General features: G+C 42.7%; 1 protein-coding gene across 6 annotated transcripts in view; it reads right to left on the reverse strand.

Moving 5' to 3' along the window:
* TNRC18 (trinucleotide repeat containing 18) overlaps positions 1–26,927 on the reverse strand; it is a 459,641-nt gene that overhangs the window by 280,834 nt on the left and 151,880 nt on the right. For 5 of the 6 annotated variants that reach the window (XM_073633133.1, XM_073633134.1, XM_073633132.1 and 2 more), the window contains 2 exons: positions 14,197–14,549; positions 5,097–5,436 (listed from right to left, as the gene is read on the reverse strand). In XM_073633133.1, the coding sequence (XP_073489234.1) occupies positions 5,097–5,436; positions 14,197–14,549 (693 nt within the window). The remainder of the gene's footprint in view (positions 1–5,096; positions 5,437–14,196; positions 14,550–26,927) is intronic. The other variant, XM_073633131.1, reaches the window with a different exon arrangement.

Genomic DNA, 26,927 nt, shown 5'->3' on the forward strand with positions numbered 1-26,927 from the left:
GACAGGGAAAAAGAGTAAGGGCAGAGAGAGTGAGAGGGGGCAGGGGGAGAGAGGGGGCAGGGGGAGAGAGGGGGCAGGGAGGGAGAAAGAGTGGGGCAGGGAGAGAAAGAGGGGGGCAGAGAGAGAAAGAGGGGGGCAGAGAGAGAAAGAGGGGGCGGAGAAAGAAAGAGGGGGCGGAGAGAGAAAGAGGGGGTAGAGAGAAAGAGGGGCGGAGAGAGAAAGAGGGGGGCAGAGGGATGGGGAGAGAAGGGCAGAGGGAGGGGGAGAGAAGGGCAGAGGGAGGGGGAGAGAAGGGCAGAGGGAGGGGGAGAGAGGGGCAGAGGGAGGGGCAGAGAGGGGCAGAGGGATGGGCAGAGAGGGCAGAGAGGGGAAAAGGGAGGGGAAGAGAGGGGCAGAGAGGGGAAGAGAGGGGCAGAGAGGGCAGAGGAGGGAGGGAGAGAGAGAGAGATGGGGGTGCAGTTGGAGAGGGGGGCAACGGAGAGAGGGGGCAGGGAGGGGGAGAGAGAGAGGGGGCGGGAGAAGGGATGTGTGTAATGCGCAGGCATGCTGTAGGTGGATGGAGCAGTGTGGGGATTCCATCCTTCCAGGACAGTTCCTGAGCCTGCTGTCACCCACTCTCACAGATGACAGAGTAGTCATCAGAGGAGAGGGGAGGAGAGGAGCAGGTGGATGGAGCCGCAGGTTTTCCGCCAGTCCGGCATGTCTGCGGCACGCCCATTCAGGGGGCATCAGGGCGGCCCAGCTCAGTCGGCCCCTGGTGTCACCCTTTTGGCGGGTGTCACCTCACCCGGGTGCGATCCGCACCCACAGCACCCCCCCTAGCGACACCACTGGAATGTAATATTCCACAGTACCGGCTGCCAACTCACCACATTAAGCGTGTAGGGGATACAACCACAGAACTGGTAAAGAAGCCCGGGTACTACAGCGGTTTAATCTCTCCCCAAGTGGCTTTAACAAGGTTGCATTGAAATTGAAAAGGGCAACAAAGTAAAATACAAAAATCAGCTTTATTATCACAAATATATAGCAAAGAAAAAAAACACAATCAACACCCCTTAATAAAACATTACCAAAGCCTTCACCATAACAGTTCATATATATTTGGACACAGGCACAATTTTAGATTTTTTCTGGTATTTTTTCGGGTATTTACCAAAACATATTCAAGCTATTGTTATACAATGGATATGGGCTGAAAGTGCACACTCTCAGGTTTAATCTGAGGGTACATCAAAATCGGAGGAAGGGGTTAGGAATTACAGCTCTTAAAGTGGTTGTAAACGCGCAAAAAAAAAAAAAAAAACACATATTCACCTTAGATCGAAGCCTCTGCAGCAGTCCCCGTACACTTCTCCGGCCGGCGACATCGCTCCCGGAGTTATTTCCGGGTATCGCGAGCTCTGGCGCTGTGATTGGCCGGAGCCGCAATGACATCAATCCCGCGCATGGGCCCCCATAACGGCACGTCAGCTGAAGCCACGATAGCTACAGGTAAGCCTCATTATAGGCTTACCTGTAGTAAAAAGTGGATTGTAAGTGTTTACAAACCACTTTAAGAATAGCTATCCCCCCCTTTTCAAGAGACCAAAAGTAATTGGACAATTGAATCAAAAGCCATTTCGTGGCCAGGTGTGGGCTATTCCTTTGTTATTTCTTCATCAATTAGGCAGGTAAAAGGTCTGGAGTTGATTTTAAGTGTGGTATTTGCATTTGGAATCTTTTGCTAGGCACCTACAGTATCTCACAAAAGTGAGTACACCCCTCACATTTTTGTAAATATTTTATATCTTTTCATGTGACAGCACTGAAGAAATTACACTTTGCTACAATGTAAAGTAGTGAGTGTACAGCTTGTAAAACAGTGTAAATTTGCTGTCCCCTCAAAATAACTCAACACACAGCCATTAATGTCTAAACCGCTGGAAACAAAAAGTACACCCCTAAGTGAAAATGTCCAAATTGGGCCCAAAGTGTCAATATTTTGTGTGGCCACCATTCATTTTCCAGCACTGCCTTAACCCTCTTGGGCATGGAGTTCACCAGAGCTTCACAGGTTGCCACTGGAGTCCTCTTCCACTCCTCCATGACAACATCATAGAGCTGGTGGAAGTTAGAGATTTTGCGCAAATTTACACTGTTATACAAGCTGTACACTCACTACCTTACATTGTAGCAAAGTGTCATTTCTTCAGTGTTGTCACATGAAAAGATATAATAAAATATTTACAAAAATGTGAGGGGTGTACTCACTTTTGTGAGATATTGCAGATCTTTAGTGAGAGCTCATTTAGAATACTGTGTTTAGTTCTGGAGACCTCACTTACAGAAAGATATTGATAAGATAGAACAAGTCCAGAAACAGGTAACAAAAATGGTGAAAGGTGTGGGGGATAAAACATATCAAGAGCGACTTCGGGAACTAATTATGTCTGGAGGAAACAAGGGAAAAGGGAGACATGATTGAAATCTTTAAAATACAACAAGGAGGTAAATAAGGTTCAGGAAGGCAGACTTTTCCTTATGAAACCAAAATTAAGAACATGGGGACATAACCTCAAACTGGAGGAAAGTTCAAAACGAATCTAAGAAATTAATATTTAAATGAAAGGGTAGCTGATGCTTGGAATAAAATACCAACAGAGGTAGTGAGACAGTCAACAGTAAATGGCTTCAATCATGCTTGGGATAAACATAGATCTATAATCAAACAAGATTCATGAAAAAAAATAAATAAATAAAATAAAATGGGCAGACCCGATGGACTACTCAGTCTTTTTCTGCCGTCACTTTTCTATGTTTCTATGCATCTTTAAGCCTAGGTGTTATGTCAGCAGCCAAAACTTCTTTGGGCACAAACTCATTCACAAAGAATAGGTTAAACTCACCATTCACAGATGAATATGAAGATGCATCCAAATCAAAGCAGACTCTGGAGGAGGTGTAGAATTACATTTGCAGTCAACTATCACGGCAGCGATGTTTGTCAAAATCTGACAAAGCCACAGAAAACTCCTCTCTGGATAACACAGAAAACGGAGCAATGCTGGATGGAGCTAGACAAGACACAGAGGACCATGCCAACAGTTAAATTCCCAGTAAAAACCAGCTGTGAAGCAGGGGAGGTTATATGTCCAAATGTTATGGTGTCACTGCATTAGAAGTCCTTGCTGTAAGTTTCGTGGTAGGGAGGTACCTTACGCCGAGGAGGCAAGAAGGCAGTGTAATGTGGAATGCCAGACAGTTGCAACACACTATTCTGTGAAGGGCCAGAGTGGTGCATGGAAATAGCCCAGTGACCATGTGCCCGACAGATGCAAGTGTAGGCTGGGAGAGTGCCACACATGCCAGTGTGGCGCAGCAAAAAATTCACTGTGCATGTGTAGGGCAGCTGCAAGCCAGAAGAGGGTAGATGCAGACAATGAATTGATAGCAGTAAACATAACAAAAGGTCTGCAACACAAGTGTTTTAGCACAAATCTCCAGAGCACTAACCCAAAGAGGGGAAGATACCGGAGAAAAATCACACCCTAGGCTATAAAATAGGGGTCAGGCCCCAATAACTTACAACAGCAGCAGTCTGGTGAGTGCCTTATGCCTCGTACACACACTTCTCGTCGGACTGAACTCCGAAGGACTTTTCAATGGAGTTCCGACGAAACGGACTTGCCTACACACGATCCCACCAAAGTCCGATCATTTCAAACGTGATGATGTACGACCGGACTAGAAAAGGAAGTTCAATAGCTAGTAGCCAATAGCTGCCCTTGCGTCGTTTTCGGTCTGTCGGACTAGCATACAGACGAACGTTTTTTTCGATAGGAATCTAGTCTGTCGGAAAGATTTGAAACATGTTCTATTTCTAAGGTCCGTCAGATTTTTTGACAGATAAGGTCCAATGAAGCCCACACATGATCGGAATGTCCGACGGATTCGTTCCATCGGACCTTTTCTGCCAGAAAGCCGCTCGTGTGTACGCGGCATGAGAGTAAACACGGCAACAAGGTACTGAAAAATAGCATAGTTACATAGTAGGTGAAGTTGAAAAAAGACAAGTCCATTCTATGTGTGTGAGTATATGTCAGTATTACATTGTATATCTCTGTATGTTGCGGTCGTTCAAGTGCTTATCTAATAGTTTTTTAAACCATCGATGCCCCCTCTGAAACCACTGCCTGTTGAAGTTTTTTTAATAACATGTTATACTTACCTCCTCTGTGCAGTTGGTTTTACACAGAGCGGCCCGGATCCTCCTCTTCTTGTGTGCCTCTTCACTGCTCCTAGCCCCTCCCTCCTTTGATTGCCCCTCAGCCAGCAGCTTGTTACAGGGGGCACCCAAGATGAGTCAAAGCCCCGTGTATCCATTCAGACATGGAGCCCCGACCTGGCCCTGCCCCCTCTCTCCCCTGATTGGCTGAATGACTGATTCACAGTTGCGGGAGCCAATGGCACCGCTGCTCTGTCTTAGCCAATCAAGAGGAGTGTCATGGATGGCTGAGGGGATAATGGACATCGCTGGAGAGAGAGAAGGGGCTCAGGTAGGTAATTAGGGGAATGCTGGGGAGACTGCTACACACAGAAGGTTTTTTTATCTTAATGAACAGACTGCATTAAGATAAAAAAACCTTCTGCCTTTACAACTCCTTTAACTACACACACCATAACTGATTTTTAAAAAGCAAGCCACGGTTGTAAAGCAAGCTCTGTATTCGGAAGAGAGCCAGTAATATGAGTGGTTTCTCTTCTTGGCTTTTTTTGTACTTCAAATTCCATATTCATTTAATAGCGCTCTGGTAGCTTCAGACTCCTGAACTCTGCACTTTATAGATGTGCTTAGCGCTTCGCCAGCTTCAGAACCCTGAAGTTGGCTATGGCCATACCACTGCTTTTTAAATCAGCTGCAGCTTTCACATGGTAACTTATTGCTCAGCGCTTTTCGCTGACTGTTGGGATTCATGTTTACCTCAAATTAAAAATAATTTTTGCAAGACTATTATAACGTGTAATTTTAAATGCTGAGAAATCTGGATTTAGCAGACAGCTGCAAAAATATTATAGCTGGCTCAAAAAAAAAAAATAAAAAAGTGAAAACAAACCTTTATTTAGAGATGAGTCGGGTTTTATATTCATCCCTTTTGCCATCTCTTCATTATCCTCAACCTTGTTTGGCAAAATACTAGCAGAAACTGCAGGATGCAAGTCAGGATTTTTAGAGGTGTGCATATCATGGCCTTGCTGTGTTATTTCTTCGGTTTTATTTGAAAGTGGAAACAATTTGAGACGGATGGGCGATAAATCAAACGCTTTGCCACAGGATCCTGAGGATGCCTGAGAAATCACTTTCTTTTGGACTGGCCCTGAGCTGCATAGTGGGCTTGGATGTCTGGCTTCTGATGTGTTCTCCACAGCTCTTTCCTCGCCTACTTTTGTGGGCTCCTGGATAGAAACAAGAATGAAGAAATCCCATATTAATACCCCATACAGTTAAACTAAGTGCAAAATTCCTATTAAAATCCCAGTTCTGGAGAACCTAAACCAAAAACAATGTCAGGAAGAGTTTTTCTGGATACTTAGAAAACTTTCCAGTCCGACAGTAAAAAAATATCCTCTACAGCAATGGAGAATATCACACATCACTCTCACAATATTATCTCATGTTTCATTTGGAGAAATTAGAAATATTTCCCATGTAAATTACACAAACTTTTTCCTCACATCATCACCCAACTACTGGAGATTTAATGGCAAAACAGGCAATAGGTTACATATCATCTAGTCCTGCAGTCAAACAAATTTTTTGGAACAATGTTAGGGAAACCGTCAAAACACTCACTGAACCAGTTGCTCTGGGACAAGAACAGGCTCCACATATTTTGACACCAACAAGACCTTCTGCAGAAAAAAAATGTACAAATGGGCACTCATTATACTCCTAATACAATGCATCTGGAAAGTATTCACAGCGCTTAACTTTTTCATTTTCCAGATGCACTGTAATGAAGCTTGGGCCTGTGTACCAGCAGTGTGGAAATAGACCCAACCTTCTATCACCTGACTAAAGGAGGCATATTGTATGGAAGACCTTGCAATCTCTCTCCCTGCAGAACAGAGGAAAACAGTTTAGAAAGACCTGGTATTACTGGTTCATGTTTGCTGCTTCTGAGGAGTATGATTGCAGGGAAAGCCTCTGTGAGACAGGCTCTCCCTGTTTGCAGCAAAATCCACCTATCCAAGCTTGTGAATTATGTGCGGTTTTAAGGGTCACCTGCCAGGGGACCTACAGATTTATACCACCCTTTGACCACACAATGTTGCAAGTGGATGTGACAAATTCTACCTCTTTCTTTCATGAATGGTGCAGATGCGTTCATAATGAAACCTGCCTGGTTGGCATGCCATGACACAAAATACATTACCACTCTGTACCTAATATCTGTACTTTTTATATTTCTGTATCTTTGTAAAATCACTGAAAACAAGGAAAATATTGTAAAGCTACTTATATACTGTAAAGGTGCAGTGGGCAAATGTAGTCGTGCTCTTGGTATTGTTTTTACAGCTGGCAATCTGCTTTTTTGTAAAACTGATCTGGGGTGATTATAGTGTTGCCCAACCAATGTCATAGTAATACGAAAGTACCACGATCTGTGTTTGTTAGATGCAGTGGAAAGCAAAGGCAACAATATGGAACTAAGACTCCTGATGTCTCTATAAAGAAAACCCATCACTTGACCATGCTATCACATACCCTAGGTAATAGCAATAAAGTGGAAAAAAGGTTTCTAGAATAAATTGTACACAGTATGGAGTCAATGCTCAACTCCACTTTACAATACAATGACCAGCACTTCCACCACTAAGGGCTTCATCTCCAGATGTTACACTATGTTGCCAAAGGAGTACCTTAAAGTCCTTCCCTCTGAAAGTGTAAAGACAGTAGACCTTGGCCCCTTCATAGAGGTTCAGTGAGAAGAGGCACTGCAAGCGGTACAACAGTGCTACAACACTTGAACCTAAACAATGCATCCTAGATGACATTCAACTGTCTGCCTATACTAGGGAAGCAGTAGCTACGGGCTCATCCAGGCTCAGGGGGTTCTCCTAAGACACTGGACGTCACTAGACCTCTCTTCCAAAAAGAAATGGTTGCAATGTATGGGGGACACTTAGATTAGAGAACTATATATACACATCAACACAAGGATTGCCCCACAAATACGAGAACCTCTGGGGTCCCTGGTTGGGCACTTCAAGCTTGAGCCCACTTGACCTAGTAATGGACAGACTACTAGTTAGAAAACATGCGCCCCTGAAGTATTTTGCCCTATAATGTCTGGAAGTCTACTTGTATGCTAAATGTATGGGCTGCTGTAACTTCTGCATTTCTGTAATATGCTATGCTCAAATCTACTGATGGGTTCTAGTGTGTATGTGCACTAGTTTGTACAGCACTGGGAATGCAATTATCAAGAAAAAAAATGCAGATTTTAACACTGAGAAAAATTTAAATATCACACAGGTAGAGAAGTAGTAAATAACATACTTGAAAGATACCCTAAAGCTGCACAAGTGTTACAGATCAGTACAATGTAGTTCTTTAACCCTTTTCCTGCTATGGACTAAGGGTTATGTCAGAAGAGAATTACTTCCAGCTGGCCAGCTCAGTAACCCTTACATTCAAAACAGTTTCAGAGGCTGAAAGTTCATAGTTGCTTCAGCCATCTGATGCCCAGGACCACCTGCATTTATGAATAGATGTTGTCGATGGCTAACAACCCTCTAATCACATGCATTCTTTTTTTATATTTAACACCATTACCTCAGGCCGTTGTTCATCACAATATAAAACAAAACTGGAGCACCCATTGGGTAGCTGCACGGGAGAACACAGAAAACTTGGATGGATGTGATCACATCCATTAATAAAGTTTCTTTGTAGTCTGCCTTTCTGATTGCATGTGGTTCGCTGAGAAAGAGACGCGGTAAGAGTGCTGAATCCCAGGAGGGGAGGAAGGAGACGATACCAGGGTTTAATCGCAAGAGTGGTGTTGAATAGAGCCTACTTTACCCATCTTTTAGATGAGCAGGCCTTTCAGCTGGTGGTGGTGTGCACTTTTGTTTTTATAATTGGATTGGTGACTGAAGAGCACAGCAGTGGATCATACATATTAATGGACTGAATTTTTTTGATCACATAGGGATTTAGATGTAAAAGACTTTAAGGGCACAACATAGTCTATAAGAGCATAAAGATTTTTATTCAGTGGCGCTGCACTATATGAGATATTAACATGAATACAGTTTTATCTTTTGGAATTAGTAAGAATATGACTTTTTGCATTTTGTATGTATTTTAAACTCCTATACTAACTACCCTGTGAAAGGAAGATGCATAAACCTACTTATTCTCAGAGCACTCTGGTCTGGTCTCGTGATATCCCCAGTGGTAAGCTTCAGGAGAGAGGAGAGGAGCATTGACAATAGATGGTATGCCTGGGTGGTGATGCCACCCAAAGGATTACTATTGAGAATCTAGTCGGCTGTCTCTCCTCTCCCCTACAGCCGGCCGCTAGGAACTGATCACCTGATCAGATCAGAGCTCCCTGAAAATAGGCATGTAAGTTAGGTATAAGCATCTTCCTTCTGCAGGGTAGGTAGTTTAGGTGTTAGAAGGGGGGTGGAAGCCATTTCAAGCATAGTTGGTTCTAGCCCAGACTCCTACTTTAAGAAAATATATGGTTTGTGGGCTAGGGAGAGGGGTAGAGCTGCACGATTCTGGCTAAAATGAGAATCACGATTTTTTTACCTACAATAAATATCACGATTTTCTCACGACTCGTGGCGTAATATCTTTAACATTATACAAAAAAATTGGGCTAACTTTACGGTTTAGTTTTTTTTTTTTATTCATTAAAGTGTATTTCTTCCAAAAAAATTGCGTTTGAAAGACCGCTGCGCAAATACAGTTTAACATAAAATATTGCAACAACCGCCATTTTATTCTCAAGGGTTTCTGCTAAAAAAAATATAAATAATAAATGTTTGGGGGTTCCAAGTAAGTTTCTAGCAAAAAAATACTGATTTGAACTTGAAAGCAACAAGTGTCAGAAAAAGGTTTAGTCTTTAAAGGAGAAGTTCAGCCTGAGCTCATTCGGCTGGGCTTCTCCCATGGGTCACAGGAGAGCAATACATTTTGCACTCCTGTAACTCATTTACAGCAGAGAGCGGTCTGAAGTCTGGTCTCTACTGACCGACTCTGGTAGTCTGGATCTGCCAGGTGCCTGGACTGATAGGCGTCTCAGCCTATAAGTGAGCCGCTGAGACGGCGCTCCCCGCCCCTCCACAGCTCAGTGCTCCAGTGAGTGTGGATGTTGCTCTTTATCTCCGCTGTTGTAATAAACTTGGCAGGTTGCCTGGATTTTTTTTATTTTTTCGTCAGCTGTCAGAAGTAAGCAGAGAACTTTCTGCACTTGTTACATAGAATCAGGGAAATGCTGTTTTAAGATCGTGAGAAGAGTTGAATCGTGATCTTGATTCTTTAACGATTAATCGTGTCGCTCTAGAGAGGAGCCTAATGACTTAACATTGGAGAGGGGGTGATGTGTGGTCAGCAAGGCACCTTGTCTCAATTTGAGGAAAAGTTCAGTCCCCTAAAGAATAGAAAAAGGTTATTTTGGGGAATTCAAAAATCTAGAAGCCCCCCTGATAAGTACTTGTACTTCAGACGTGCATTCCTTATCCAGTGCCTGCTGCCAGGATAAAACTCCTTTTGCAAATCAGACAAACCTCAAGCATGCAAAACCGGAGAACATAAGCACACAGGTCTTTGTCCATGTTAAAAGCTCACACACGTTATTACAAAAAAAGCATGGAAGTACAAACCAATCAAGCTCCCTTTTTACACGGCCGCAACATTCATTCACACAGCTGTGTTTGTGAATGAACTACAAGCTGTCGGCTTGTAATTCTCAAAGAACTACCACGGCGCTGTAGAGCGCCGTGGTAGTTCTTCGATTCTTCCTGTCAGATTGTATCTGCTTGTCTGTATGGGATGTACAGGCACACAGATACACTGGCAGATCTGCTAGAGACCGGCGCATGGCACCAGCGATCTGCTGATCACTGGTAAAATGCTTTACAGGCGCCGAAAAAAAATGAATGCAAATTTTTTTTCCTGCAAGAAAATGTGCATTTATTCTTTTTTTCTAAAAAGTGATCTTATCTTTAAGACAGCTCTTATTGACTAACATGGGATTTCACAAGTCATGCGACTTGGGGCCTCAGAAGTCAGATCTCAAGTTGCGGCAGTGTGAACTGAGCCCAAGTTCACACTGGTACAATTTGGCATGCGATTTGACATTGCATGCCAAATCAGTGGCAATGGCACCATCCGAACCGGTGCAGCTCCGCACAGATTACCAAAAGTAGTTTCTGTACTACTTTTGGCAACTTCGGGAGGCAATTTGTATAGACATCTGTCAAATCGCCCCTGAAGTCAGCTGAACTCGCACGATTTCTAACCCGCAGCAATGTGAACCTAAGCTCAATCAAGGTAGGAGCAAATTGCCCTGACTGGTTTGTACTACCATGTTTTTGCAATAAAGTGAAAGAGCTTTTAATACAAATAGAAATGTATGTAATACACCAACATCCCCTGATTTGAATCATTAATTACGTCAAAGCATAACTCCACTTTTGTTGAGAAAAAACACAACATGTACATTACAAGGATTATAACCACCTTTGTTGCAGATTCCTACCTTTTGTTATGCTGAAGAAATCCCTGTGTGTTCCTCTGTGCCCCTGTGAGTGAGTGAGTCTAAAGGGAGTGGTTTCATAATTATCAATCAGCTGTGTAGCTGCAGGGCACTAATGAGGAAAGTCATAAATGGAAACTGTATACAAATATATAAAGAAGTCCATAATTTCTGGTGCAAGTAAAAAGTCCAAAATGAGCTGTATGAAACTGATGAAATAAGAAAAAGTGCTCAGTGTGCAAAAATGTCCATATATGAAGCTGGAAACCAATCAAAAAGAAGGGAAAAAAAAAAAAAAAATCACAGTTCATGGATCGATATAGTTAATCCTATTCCAAAGTGACTTGTGCCTGGGTAAATGGTGCAGTGTAAAACACTGGTGAAGTGAAAGGTGGGTGAATGCCACACGTGCCACCCCCCCCCCCCCCCCGATCCGCATTCACCAGAAAACTGAACCCCTGCAAGGGTAGAAGGCAGCACACAAAAGCTGCTTCTGATCCTCATCCAGTGTCTCCTCCTGCTCCTCCATGATAGGGTTGGATGGACAGAAAAGCATCTCAGTGTAAATTCAAAAAAGTAAGTTTATTAAAACAGATGTTAAAAGACGCACTTACAATAGTGCTATGGGTAAGTGCAATGAATATGTGACATATTGCCGATTTCATTGCACTGACCCCATAACACTATTGTAATTATGTTTTTTAACCACTTGAGGACCGCCTCATGCCGATGTACGTCGGCAAGGCGGCACGGGCAGGCAGAATCACGTACATACACGTGATCTGCCTCCCGCAGGAGGGGGGTCCGTTCGGACCCCCCCGGTGCCCGAGGCGGTCCTCTTTTGTCCCCCAGCGATCGGAGGTGAGGGGGAGGCCATCCATCCGTGGCCCCCCCCTCGCGATCGCCGCCGGCCAATCAGAACATTCCTTTGCTGCTGTATGCTAAACAGCAGCAAAGGAAATTATGTCATCTCTCCTCGGCTCGGTATTTTCCATTCCGGCTCCGAGGAAAGACGACATCAATGTGAGTGCACAAATACTACACCTCACAGTAGAACATGCCAGGCACACAAAACACCTCCGATCACCCCCCAATCACCCCTCCCCCCCGTCACACTGACACCAAGCAGTGTTTTGTTTGTTTTTTTGTTTTTTTTTCTGATTACTACATGGTGTCAGTTTGTGACAGTTACTGTGTTAGGGCAGTTAGTATTAGCCTCCTTTAGGTCTAGGATACCCCCCAACCCCCCCCTAATAAAGTTTTAACCCCTTGATCACCCCGTCGCCAGTGTCGCTAAGCGATCATTTTTCTGATCGCTGTATTAGTGTCGCTGGTGACGCTAGTTAGGGACGTAAATATTTAGGTTCGCCGTCAGCGTTTTATGGCGTCAGGGACCCCCATATACTATCTAATAAATGTTTTAACCCCTTGATTGCCCCCTAGTTAACCCCTTTCACCACTGATCACCGTATAACCGTTACAGGTGATCACCGCCTTCAGGATTTCTAAGGGTGTAAATTTTTGATTTCACTCTTCACTGCCTATCACAGTTTCGGAGGCCATGGAATGCCCAGGTGGCACAAAACCCCCCCAAATGACCCCATTTTGGAAAGTAGACACCCCAAGCTATTTGCTGAGAGGTATAGTGAGTATTTTGCAGACCTCAATTTTTGTCACAAAGTTTTGAAAATTGAAAAAAGAAAAAAAAAAGTTTTTTCTTGTCTTTCTTCAATTTCAAAAACAAATGAGAGCTGCAAAATACTCACTATGCCTCTCAGCAAATAGCTTGTAGTGTCTACTTTCCAAAATGGGGTCATTTGGGGGGGTTTTGTGCCATCTGGGCATTCCATGGCCTCCGAAACTGTGATAGGCAGTGAAGAGTGAAATCAAAAATTTACACCCTTAGAAATCCTGAAGGCGGTGATTGGTTTTCGGGGCCCCGTACGCGGCTAGGCTCCCAAAAAGTCCCACACATGTGGTATCCCCGTACTCAGGAGAAGCAGCTGAATGTATTTTGGGGAGCAATTCCACATATGCCCACGGCCTGTGTGAGCAATATATCATTTAGTGACAACTTTTTGTAAATTTTTTTTTGTCATTATTCAATCACTTGGGACAAAAAAAATTAATATTCAATGGGCTCAACATGCCTCTCAGCAATTTCCTTGGGGTGTCTACTTTCCAAAATGGGGTCATTTGGGGGGGGTTTTGTACTGCCCTGCCATTTTAGCACCTCAAGAAATGACATAGGCAGTCAAACTAAAAGCTGTGTAAATTCCAGAAAATGTACCCTAGCTTGTAGACGCTATAACTTTTGCGCAAACCAATAAATATACACTTATTGACATTTTTTTTTTACCAAAGACATGTGGCTGAATACATTTTGGCCTAAATGTATGACTAAAATTGAGTTTATTTGATTTTTTTATAACAAAAAGTAGAAAATATCACTTTTTTCAAAATTTTCGGTCTTTTTCCGCTTATAGCGCAAAAAATAAAAACCGCAGAGGTGATCAAATACCATCAAAAGAAAGCTCTATTTGTAGGAAGAAAAGGACGCACATTTCGTTTGGGTACAGCATTGCATGACCGCGCAATTAGCAGTTAAAGCGACGCAGTGCCAAATTGGAAAAAGTCCTCTGGTCCTTAGGCAGCATAATAGTCCGGGGCTGAAGTGGTTAATGTCTGTTTTAATAAACTTACTTTTATGGATTTACACCATGAGATGCTTTTCTATCCATCCATCCCTCCCTATGTGAGTGTACCCAGAGACCAGACCTATCGTGGAGGAGGAGGAGGAGACACTGGATAAGGATCAGAAGCAGCTTTAGTGTGTGGCCTTCTACCCCTGCAGGAGTTCAGTTTTCTGGCGAGTGCGGATCTGAAGGGAGAGCACCTGTTGAATTCACTCACCCTTCATCAGTGTTTTACACTGCACCATTAACCCAGGCACAAGTCGCTTTGGAATAGGATTAACTATATATGGATCTATGAACTGCGATTTTTTGTTTTTCTTCCTTCTTTTTGACATATTGATTGGTTTCTGGTTTTATATATGGACATTTTTGCACATTAAGCACTTTATTTCTTATTTAATCGGTTTCAAACAGCATATTGTGAACTTTTTAATTGCACATGAAATTATGAACTTTTTTTCCCTTTTATATTAGTATGCAGTTTCCATTTATGACAGTGGTACTACTTATGTTTGCGTACACAGCACAATTTATTCATCACTGTGCACTTTATAGTAGCAGGCACTAGGAGATTTCATACTATGATTTAAAGAGAACATACACTAATTTTTTCACATTTATACCTTTTATTTTTCGCATGTATATAGTTTGTCTTTCTTGAGCATTGCACATTAGATTCGGGCAGCGCCACCTTTTACCTCTCTTATTAAACAGAATAAACTACAAAAAAAGGTCAACCTTACCCTACAATGTTCACTTCGATGGTACTGCTGAGAATCAAGGTGATTTCGCCTATGCAATTCTTTCAGTTCCATCTGGGCACTCCTCTGCATTTCAAGAATATCTAGTTGTGAATTTCTCTGTAAATCCATAGTATCTAATTGTTCACTTCTTTGCGATTCCAGAGCCTCTAGTTGAGCACTTCTGTGTAGATCTATAGAGTGAACTGCCTGCTGTTGCAGCAGCATGTATAGTTCATGTTGTCGCATAAGCTGCTGTTGAGAAAATAGCTGTAGATGATGTGCATGCTGGAGTGAGCTATGTGCTGAAGAATACATAGAAGGCCAGAGGGATGATGTTCGATCCAGTATTTCTGCTGAGAACAAACAAAAAAAAAAAAAGATTAATAAAAAGGTCTAAAACATATCAATGGTTCCAGAATGCAGCAAAAGAGGCTTTTTTAAAAAGTAAAGCGATACAAGTAATGTTCACCTTTTATCATTTTCTTTCTTCACTAAAATGATTAAGGAGCAGTTCACCTTTTCACAAAAAAAATAAATAAATGCACTTTTTTTGCAGGTAAAGAAAATGTGCATTTATTATTTTTTGTTGCAGGAACCCGGAACGTGTTGCACCAGCGATCAGCAGATTGCTGATGCCATGCAGGACTCCTGCAGACCTGACTTGTCAGTGTATCTGCTCTCTCGTACCTTGTGCAGGCAAGCCGATACACTGACAGGAAGAATCAATGAACTACCACAGGGCCATGGTAGTTCATTGAGAACTACAAGCCAACAGCCGCTAAGGCTTTTCATTCACAGAGCACTGTGAATGAGTGACACAGCCGGGTGGGCAGAGACTCGTATGGCCATGCTTTTGCATTTTTAAATTTTGACGAGAGAAGATCACCGTGCTGTCAGAGCTCAGAGCGGTGGAGGGTCCAGTCCTTTCATGGACAGGTTAGACCCAGAGTATGGGTGTAATGTCATGAATGGTGAACTTATCCTTTAAAAGCTAAAATCTGTTTGGTTTCAATTAGTTACTGTACCACTGCTCTCTGCCATAATAAAAAAAAAGTACAGGCGCGTAACAAGCAAAATCATTGTAATTAAAAAACACACACCTTCCTAATTGCAGAAACCAAAAACAACTTGCTATCCTTTTCAGCACTGAAACGTATATGTGAACACCCATTCAGTTTACAGTGCAAATGAAAAGCAAAACAGTGTTCACAATATATTATACAGTGCCTTGCAAAAGTATCCACCCCCCTTGGCATTTTTTGCCTCACAACCTGGAATTAACATGGATTGTTTGAGGATTTGCATCATTTAATTTACAGAACATGCCCACAACTTTGAAGATTTTTTTTTGTGAAGCAAACAACAGATAGGACAAAAGAACAGGAAAAAGTCAATGTGCATAACTATTCACCCCCCTAAAGTCAATACTTTTGCGGCTATCACAGCTCCAAGTCACTTTGGATAAGTCTCCATGAGCTTGCCACATCTTACCACTGGGATTTTTGCCCATTCCTCCTTGCAAAACTGCTCCAAGCTCCTTCAAAGTTGGATGGTTTGTGCTTGTGAACAGCAATCTTTAAGTCTGACCACAGATTTTCTATTGGATTGAGGTCTGGGCTTTGACTAGGCCATTCCAACACATTTACATGTTTCCCCTTAAAACACTCAAGTGTTGCTTTAGCAGTGTGTTTGGGGTCATTGTCCTGCTGGAAGGTGAACCTCCATCCTAGCCTCAAATCAGAGTGGTACAGGTTTTGCTCAAGAATATCCCTGTATTTAGCACCATCCATCTTTCTCTCAACTCTGACCAGTTTCCCAGTCCCAACTGCTGAAAAACATCCCCACAGCATGATGCTGCCACCACCATGATGGTATTCTTTGGGTGAAGTGATGGGTTTGCGCCAGACATATCGTTTTCAATTTTAGTCTCATCAGACCAGAGCACCTTCCTCCATACATAGTCTATCACATGCCTTTTTGCAAACAAAACGTTCCATTTTGTTTTTTGCTGAAAGTAATGGCTTTATTCTGGCCACTCTGCCATAAAGCCCAACTCTATGGAGCATATGGCTTATTGTCATCCTATGTACAGATACTCCAGTCTCTGCTGTGGAACTCTACAGCTCCTCCAGGGTTACCTTAAGTCTCTGTGCTGCCTCTCGGATTAACGCCCTCCTTGCCCGGTCCGTGAGTTTTGGTGTGCGGCCGTCTCTTGGCAGGTTTGCTGTTGTGCCATGTTCTTTTCTATTTGGTTACGATAGATTTGATGGTTCTCCTAGGGATCATCAAAGATTTGGATTTTTTTTTTTTATAACCTAACCCTGACTTGTACTTCTCAACAACATTGTCCCTTACTTGTTTGGAGAGTTCCTTGGTCTTCATGACAGTGTTTGGTTAGTGGTGCCTCTTGCTTAGGTGTTGCAGCCTCTGGGGCCTTTCAAAAGGGTGCGTATATGTAATGACAGATCATGTGACACTTAGATTGCACACAGGTGGACATTATTTCACTAATTATGTGACTTCTGAAGGTAATTGGCTTCATAACAAAAGGGGGTGAATACATATGCACATGCCAATTATTAGTTTATTTCTGAAAAATAGTTTCATGTATATATTTTTCCAATTTTACTTCACCAACTTAGACTATTGTGTTCTGATCCATCACATATAACTCAGATTAAAAAAAAAACAAAAAACATTGAACTAAAGGCTGTAATGTGTATGTATATATATATATCTCTATATATATATATATATATATATATAGAGATATATATATATATATATATATCTCTATATATATATATATCTATATCTATCTCTATATATATATCTATCTATCTCTATATATATATATATCTATATCTATCTCTATCTATATATAGATATCTATATATATATATATAGATATCTATATATATAGATATCTATATCTATATAGATATCTATATCTATATCTATATCTATCTATCTATCTATCTATCTATCTATCTATCTATCTATCTATATCTATATATCTAGAGATACAGTATCTCTCTCTCTATATATACACACTTTTTTTTTCTATTTTTATACGTGATCATACAATTTGTTCTCGGTTACTTGGGGGGGAGGGGGGTACAGTAGTACATTGATCTTCTCGAGGAATAGCTGTGCAATAGGGTGTTTCAGCACAAGTCTGATCATTGGAGGATAGGCAGACAGCAAGAAAACTGACCATGCTGGGAGGGATGAGCTTCCATGCTTGGCATGGTCAGTTTAAAACAGGAAAGCAGCAACACTGGCAAGCTCACCAGGGGTTTCACACAAAGGAAGCAATGCAAAGAAAATAAATCTTTTGGCTTCGCATCTTGACTTGAAGATCTGTGATTGTATGGTAAATGACATATCTGTGGTGCAGTTTCGTCTGAGGAATTTGAATTGGCCAAAAAAAGAGAAATTTGTGTATGGTATATGCCATTGTAGATCCTATCTAAAACATCAAAAAAAAAAAAAATCTACAGTTTGTGAATTTTCCTTTCTTGACCCTTCAGTTTTTACATTTATTTGCCACGCCTTAATTTTTTAATTTTTTTGTAATTACTTCATGCAAAAATCGCTTCTAAGTGCAACCCCTTGTGTTCTCACCACTGATGCACTCTTCACTTGCAATCAGGTCTTATATACAGTATCTCACAAAAGTGAGTACACCCCTCAAATTTTTGTAAATATTTTATTATATTTTTTCATATGAAAACACTGAAGAAAGGACACTTTGCTACAATGTAAAGTAGTGGGTGTACAGCTTGTGTAACAGTGTAAATTAGCTGTCCCCTCTAAATAACCCAACACACAGCCATTAATGTCTAAACTGCTGGCAACAAAAGTGAGTACACCCCTAAGTGAAAATGTCCAAATTGGGCCAAAAAGTGTCAATATTTTGTGTGGCCACCATTATTTTCCAGCACTGCCTTAACCCTCTTGGGCATGGAGTTCACCAGAGCGTCACAGGTTGCCACTGAAGTCCTCTTCCACTCCTCCATGACGACATCACAGAGCTGGTGGATGTTCGAGACCTTGCGCTCCTCCTCAACCTTCCATTTGAGGATGCCCCACAGATGCTCGCTAAATAGGTTTTAGGTCTGGCGACATGCTTGGACATCACCTTTATCCTCAGCTTCTTTAGCAAGGCAGTGGTCATGGAGGTGTTTTTGGGGTAGTTATGTTGGAATACTGCCCTGCGAAGGGAGGGGCTCATGCTCTGCTTCAGTATGTCACAGTACATGTTGGCACTCATGGTTTCGTCAATAAACTGTCAATGAACTGTAAATGTACCCTAGTGTCGGCAGTACTCATGCAGCCCCAGACCATGACACTCCCACCACCACGCTTGACTGTAGACAAGACACACTTGTCTTTGTACTTCTCACCTGGTTGCCGCCCCACACGCTTGACACCATCTGAACCAAATAGGTTTATCTTGGTCTCATCAGACCACAGGGCATGGTTCAAGCAATCCATGTCCTTAGTCAGCTTGTCCTCAGCAAACGGTGTGCGGGCTTTCTTGTGAATCATCTTTAGAAGAGGCTTCCTTCTGCCATGCAGACAATTTGATGCACTGTGCGGTGTATGGTCTGAGCACTGACAGGCTGACCCCCCACCCCTTCAACATCTGCAGCAATACTGGCAGCACTCATGTCTATTTCCCAAAGACAACCTCTGGATAGGATGCTGCGCACATGCACTCAACTTCTATGGTCGAACATGACGAGGCCCTGTTCTGAGTGGAACCTGTCCTGTTTAAGTGCTGTATGGTATTGGCCACCGTACTGCAGCTCAGTTTCAGGGTCTTGGCAATCTTCTTATAGACTAGGCCATCTTTATGTAGAGTAATGCCCCATACACACAGTCGGATTTTCCGATGGAAAATGTCCGATCGGAGCGTGTTGTCGGAAATTCCGACCATGTGTGGGCTCCATCGGACATTTTCCATCGGATTTTCCGACACACAAAGTTGGAGAGCAGGAGATAAAATTTTCCGACAACAAAATCCATTGTCGGAAATTCCGATCGTGTGTACACAAATCCGATGGACAAAGTGCCACGCATGCTCAGAATAAATAAAGAGATGAAAGCTATTGGCCACTGCCCCGTTTATAGTCCCGACGTACATGTTTTACGTCACTGCGTTTAAAACGATCGGATTTTCCGACAACTTTGTGTGACCGTGTGTATGCAAGACAAGTTTGAGCCAATATCCGTCGGAAAAAATCCTAGGATTTTGTTGTCGGAATGTCCGAACAAAGTCTGAACGTGTGTACGGGGCATAACAGTTTTCTTTTGGATCCTCAGAGAGTTCTTTGCCATGAGATGCCATGTTGAACTTCCAGTGACCAGTATGAGAGAGTGAGAGTGATAACACCAAATTTAAACACACCTGCTCCCCGAATCACACCTGAGACCTATTTGTCTACTATGAGACTACCTTGAAGAATTTTAAATCAATTTTATAATATCATGTGTGCAATCAATCATGTCTATATGCAAGTTTGAGCTACATTTAATATATTTTATGTGTGTGTGTGTACATCCATGTGCACCATTAACTACTTCAGCCCCAGAAGATTTTACCCCCTTCCTGATCAGAGCACTTTTTGCAATACGGCACTGCGTCGCTTTAACTGACAATTGCGCGATCATGCAACATGGCTCTGAAACAATATTGACTTTTTTTTTTCCCCACAAATAGAGCTTTCTTTTGGTGGTATTTGATCACCTCTGCGATTTTTATTTTTTGCGCTATAAACAAAATAAGAGTGGCAATTTTGAAAAAAAAAAAAAAAAAAAAAAAATCGCATTCTTTTTTTACTTTTTGCTATAATAAATATCCCCAAAAAATATATAAAAAAAACATTTTTTTTCCCTCAGTTTAGGCCGATACGTATTCTTCTACATATTTTTCGTAAAAAAAAAAAAAAAAAAATATCGCAATAAGATTGGTTTGCGCAAAAGTTATAGCGTTTACAAAATAGGGTATGTTTTATGGCATTTTTATTAATTTTTTTTTTACTAGTAATGGCGGCGATCAGCATTTTTTATCGGGACTGCGACATTATGGCGGACATATCGGACATTTTTGACACATTTTTGGGACCATTGTCATTTATACAGCAATCAGTGCTATAAAATGCACTGATTCCTGTGTATATGACACTGGCATTGAAGGGGTTAACCACTAGGGGGCGGGGAGGGGTTAAGTATGTCCTAGGCGAGTGATTCTAACTGTAGGGGGGATGGGCTGTGTGTGTCACTACACAGATCTCTGCTCCCGATGACAGGGAGCAGAGAACAGCGACACTGTCACTAGGCAGAAAGGGGAGATGCTGCTTACAACGGCATCTCCCCATTCGTCCTCTCCGTGAGGTGATTGCGGGTATCCCCGCAGTGATCGAGTCTGTGGGACCCGCGACCCAACTCACAGAGACCGCGGCAGGCGCGCGCACACAGCGGCAAATTCAAAGTAACGTACGGGGATAGGGGATAGTTTTATGGCTTTTTTTTTTTTTTTTTTTTTTTTTTTTTTACTAGTAATGGCGGCGATCTGCTATTTTTATCAGGACTGCAACATTATGGCGGACACGTCGGACAATTTTGACACATTTTTGGGACCATTGGCATTTTTACAGCGATCAATGCTATAAAATTGCATTGATTACTGTGAAAATGTCACTGGCAGTGAATGGGTTGACCACTAGGGGGCAGTGAAGGGGTTAATTGTGTACTAGTACGTGTTCTAACTGAAGGGGGGAGGGGACTGTGCAGGGGATATGACAGATTGTCTGTTCATACTTTGTATGAACAGACGATCTGTCTGTTCTCCCCTCAGAGAGCCAAAAACTGTTTACACACACACAGATCCCATGTTCTTGGTGTGCCCCGATCGATCGCAGGAGCCCAGCGGTGATCGCGAGCGCCGGGCACTCGCATCGGCTCCGTGGGCAAGCGCCCCCTAGAGGCTGTCTGTGGTACTGTCGTACCATGACGACGATTCGCGCAGCCGAGCCATGTTGCCGCAGTATAACTGCGGCGGCTGGTCGGCATGCGGTTAAATAATACATACTGATTAATTTGGTTCTGGTGTTGTGCTTCACACAAAGTCCCAACATACCCCCAGTCACCTTCCCCCCTCTCTCTTCTATATGATTCAGGGATGGAGACAAACTCTACAGCAGTTGTCTCATATAAACTCCCAACATTTTTATTTAATGAATGCCAATTAAGGTATAGAAGTGTATACCTTTGTAATTTATTCTTTTGGTTAATCTGTGACATACATCTGCCAATATTATTTATATTAACTACAGAAGGATGCATCTAACCAGGGTTGCGATTGTGCTTGGGGTGCATCTTGTTTGAGTCATTCCCGAAAACTGTGACGCGCATTGGGGCCCTCCCCTCCTCTCTCGTTCCTTGGACGTAGGGGGACGGAAGGGTGCTCACCACTCATCGACGCCACGCCCACACGCCGTACCTTTGACATCTATCTTGACGCAGCAAGCCGACGTTTATCCATCTGCATGTGTTATGAGAGAGGTTGTGGTGTCCAGTGCCAGGCATCAATGGTCGCTCGAACACTGGCTCCGCCTTCCCATCAGCATGCAGCGTGACGTTGGTGGGGTCTTGTGACGATGGGGCGGGTATATATTCCACACCCCTATATAGCACACTCAGTCTGCTCCTTGATGACACTATGCACATCTCTGGACTATGCTTTCCACTTGATACTAAGGGTAATATTTAGTTTTCTATTCATCTTTGGTTCTTATGTGTTATATTTGATCTTACCACCCATTCTATGGTGAGGCACGTACCTGTTTTTACTTTACATTTAAGATCTGTTCTTTGTCTTTCTTTCCTTTGGTAATGGTTTTAATATCTTCCCCAATTACTTATTGTGCAGTCACTTTGATGATACACTTTATTTACAATTTCTCCAAAGAAGCCCTATGGGCCTTTACTCAGCACTTATTACAACCACAGTTACTTATTGGCAACAAAATGACTATTCAGGCTCACTTCTTGTTCTATGGTCACCGCTGTGTTGCCGCAGTTATCGCCACCTCGGTTTTCAGGAATGATGTTCCCATAGTGCCTCCAGCTACCAATACTACCCATGTTGTTGAATGCTGTTGCTTACTTATAGGTAAGAGTGCTGGGATTAATATGTGGTTTCCCCCTCTTCCTGCTATCTTAGTTACTTTACTATTTGGCATTTATATTTCATTACAGACATACCTATATTGCATTCGCTCCTGATGAGTGGAAGTTATGCACGAAATGTGCGTAGAGCTTTTCATTGATGTATTGTCACAGCTACTACAGTGCCTTGAAAAAGTATTCATACCCCCCCTTGAAATGTTCCACATTTTGTCATGTTACAACCAACAACATACATTTATTTTATTTAGATTTTATGTGATAGTGGAAGGAAAATGATAAATAGTTTTCAACAATTTTTAGAAATAAATGTGTGACGTGCATTTGTATTCAGCCCCCCTGGGTCAATATTTTGTAGAACCACCTTTCGCTGCAATTACTACTGCAAGCCTTTTTGGGTATGTCTCTACCAGCTTTGCACATCTAGAGTGACATTTTTGCCCATTCTTCTTTGCAAAATAGCCCAAGCTCTGTCAGATTGGATGGAGAGCGTTTGAACAGCAATTTTCAAGTCTTGCCACAGATTCTCAATTGGATTTAGGTCTGGACTTTGACTGGACCATTCTAACACATGATGAATATGCTTTGATCTAAACCATTCCATTGTAGCTTTGGCTGTATGTTTAGGGTCATTGTCCTGCTGGAAGGTGAACCTCTGCCTCAGTCTCAAGTCTTTTGCAGACGCTAACAGATTTTCTTTTAAGATTGTCCTGTATTTGGCTCTATCCATCTTCCCACCAACTCTGACCAGCTTCCCTGTCTCTGCTGAAGAAAAGCATCCCCACAACATGATGCTGCAACTACCATGTTTCACGGTGGGGATGGTGTGTTCAGGGTGATGTGTAGTGTTAGCTTTCTGCCACACATAGTGTTATGTACTGTGTGTATATTTTATGTCCCACATGCATCCATGTGCACCATTAAATAATACATACCAATTGATTAATTTGGTTCCGATGTTGTGCTTCACACAAAGTCCCAACATTCCCCCAGTCCCACTCCCCCCCTCTTTTCAAAATGGCTAATTGGGCCCTATTTGGACATTTTCACTTAGGGGTGTACTCACTTTTGTTGCCAGCTGTTTAGACATTAATGGCTGTGTTGAGTTATTTTGAGGGGACAGCTAATTTACACTGTTATACAAGCTGTACACTCACTACTTTACATTATAGCAAAGTGTCATTTCTTCAGTGATGTCACATGAAAAGATATAATAAAATATTTACAAAAATGTGAGGGGTGTACTCACTTATGTGAGATACTGTAAATGACCAGCCCGATTCATAACCCCTGAAAACCCACATATTCCCTGCACTTTCAAATCCCTTTGATATGGCCATACAATGTGTCTGTGCTTCCATATCTGCCCATCAGCATCTCTCACACCTTGTCATTTTAAGTTCTAGACAAACATCAGCCACTCTGACATTATCCCGTAGGATATTTTGGTAAACTTGGGAATTCATTTTCCCCTCAATGATGGCAAGTCGTCTAGGCCCTGATGCAGCTAAGCAATCCAATGTTCCCTCCATCATACTTCACCGGGGTGATGTTTTAATGTTGGTAAGCTGTGCCCTGTTTGCACCATATCTAGTTTTTTTTCCTGGACAATTCAACTTTTGTTTTATCAGTCCACAAAACATTTTCCCAGTAGTGTTGCAGTTTGCCAAGGCACTTTTTGGCAAGTGCCAGGTGCGCAACAATGTTTTTGGGTTTCTTTTGGATTACAGCTGCTTCCTCCGTGGTGTTCTGCCATGGACACCCTGCCTAGTCAAAGATTTATATAGAGTAGACTCATGAACAGGGATGTTTGCTAGTTCCAGTGATGTTTTCAAGCCTTTAGCTGTTACTCGTGGGTTCTTCCTTACCTCATTGAAGATTCTGCATTGTGCCTTGGGAGTCATCTTGGCTGGGAGCCCAGTTCTAGAAAGTGTAGCCACGGTTCTAAATGATCCATATACATAGTTTGTCTGTCGACTGATAAATGCCTATACACTTTTGATATTGCTTGCCCTTTTCAGCCTTACTCAGATCAAATGGGCAACACAGTGGTTAGCACTTCTGCCTAGCAGCATTAGGGTCCTTAGATCAAATCCCAACCAAGTCACTACCTGCACAGTTTGCATGTTCTCCCTGTGCCTGCGTGCCACACTCCAAAGACATGCTGGTAGGTTAATTGCCCCTAGTATGAATGTGAGTTTGAGACCTTAGATTGTAAGCTCCTTGGGGGCAGGGACTAATGCAAATATACAATATAAAGTTAAACCTTGGATTGCGAGCATAATTTGTTCCAGAAACATGCTTGTAATCCAAAGCATTTGTATATCAAAGCGAATTTCCCCATAAGAAATAATGGAAACTCAAATAATTTGTTCCACAACCATTTATTCATACGTCCTTCAGTTTATAGTCCATATAAAAAGATTATAGCAATGTGATAGGTTGTTTAACCATAAAATGTCCATCCACAAATGGCAACCTCCACAAGGGGATTAGAAGAAAAATCCAGCAGGAGCTACAGTGTATAAAAAAGAAAGGCGCCTCTAAGTGTAGCAATATGGTTACATTTAATGAAGGTACAACATTTAGAAACTCACATGGTTGATGATTAAGAGAGGCACATGAAGGGCATCCGGGGTAAAGCTGTCTACATAGACCAGGGATATGCAATTAGCGGACCTCCAGCTGTTAACAGAACTACAAAGTCCCTATGGGACTTTGTGGTAGAGCTGCACAATTAATCGTCAAGAATCGTTATCACGATTTTTTCTCGCTGCGATCTTGAAAACCGGAGTTAGACTTACCGGTAACTCTATTTCTAGGAGTCTGCCAGCACAGCCTCTGAGACATAGGGCTCCTCCCTCTGGGGCAGGAAACACATACACCAATTGTCATAAAAGGTGGTCCTCCAGGCCTCCCTCTTCAGTTTACCAAAAACTACAGGAAGGCTCTGAAAGATATAAAACACTTCCACCACGTCAGTATATAACTCCAACACCAGTTAATTACAAAACACCGGGTGGGAAACTAGGCTGTCCTGGAAGACTCCTAGAAAAAGAGTTACTGGTAGGTCTAACTCCGGTTTTCTCCTTTCGTCTTCCAGGACAGCCTCTGAGATAAGCAAGAAACTCACTTTGTCAGGGCGGGACCACTGCCTGGAGGACCTTTCGTCCAAAAGTCTGCTCTTTGTCAGACAATAAATCCAGACGGTAATGTTTAGCAAATGTAGAGTAGCTGGACCATGTTGCAGCCTTGCAGATGACCTCCGGAGAGGCGCCGGCCCTCTCTGCCCATGAAACCGAGACTGCCCTGGTGGAATGTGCCTTAACTAATGGTGCGTGTCTACCTTCCAACTTATAAGCTTCTATGATTGCCATTCTTATCCATCTAGCAATGGAAGATTTAGATGCCCTACAACCCTTGTGGGCCCCCGCAAAATTAACAAAAAGAGAATCTGCATTCCTAAAGCTTCTAGTGACTTCTAAAGAAACTAAAAGGCTTCTCTTAACATCTAATAAACTTAAAGATTCCTCCTCATCTGCCTCTGTGATGGGACAGAATGTTGGCAGGACAATGTCCTGAGTTCTATGGAACGTAGATGCTACCTTAGGGAGAAAACTGGGGTCTGCCTTAAGAATGATCCTATCATCCCGAATCAACAAAAATGACTCTCGAATAGAGAGAACCTGCAAATCACTCACCCTTCTGGCTGACGTGGTAGCTATCAAAAAACTGTTTTGAGTACAACTCATTTTAGCATGGATTTCTCCAGGGGTTCGAAGGGACTACCAGTAAGTGCTCTGAGGACCAAGGCCAGATCCCAGCAGGGGCAGGCTGTAACCCTCACTGGCCTGGACCTTGTCAGGGCCTTGAAGAAATTCCTAACAAATTGATTTTGCTGAAGTGAGGTCTGCAGGAAAACACTCAAGGCCACAGTCTGAACTTTCAAGGTACTAACAGAAAGGCCCAGTTCTATACCTGTCTGGAGGAAATCCAGGACTGCCAGAATCCCAGGATGATTCAGCCCCTGCTCCTTTTTCTATACCTTGGCATAAATTGCCCTGGTTAGCGGCTTACGGCACTCGAGAAGAGTTCTAGTCACTCTCTCTAAAAACCCCTGCGCTCTCAACAGCTGTTCCTCAGATACCATGCTGATAGTCTGAGGCTCTCTATTCGAGGGTGTAGAATCAGGCCCTGAGAAATCAAGTCCTCCCTGACCGGGAGGGGTAAAGGAGGACAAATGGCCAGTCTCTTCAAGTTGGCAAACCAGGGTCTCTTTGGCCAAAATGGCGCTACTAGGATGAGATTCGTCAATTCTGCCAGAAATCTCTGGAGAACCACCGCTATCAGCCGCACTGGAGGAAAGGCATAACAGGTTGAACTGCCGAGGATTGGCAAAGGCGTCTATCTCTGTGGCCTAATGGAAAAGAATTGTGCCACCTTTTTGTTGGCCTCCGAGGCGAAGAAGTCCACCTCCGGTTGTCCCCAACACTGTACAATCTCCCTGAAAACATTTATGTTGAGGGACCATTCGT

The sequence above is a fragment of the Aquarana catesbeiana genome, linkage group LG06, assembly GCF_042186555.1.
Source record: "Aquarana catesbeiana isolate 2022-GZ linkage group LG06, ASM4218655v1, whole genome shotgun sequence".
NCBI classification, from domain to species: Eukaryota; Metazoa; Chordata; class Amphibia; order Anura; family Ranidae; genus Aquarana; species Aquarana catesbeiana.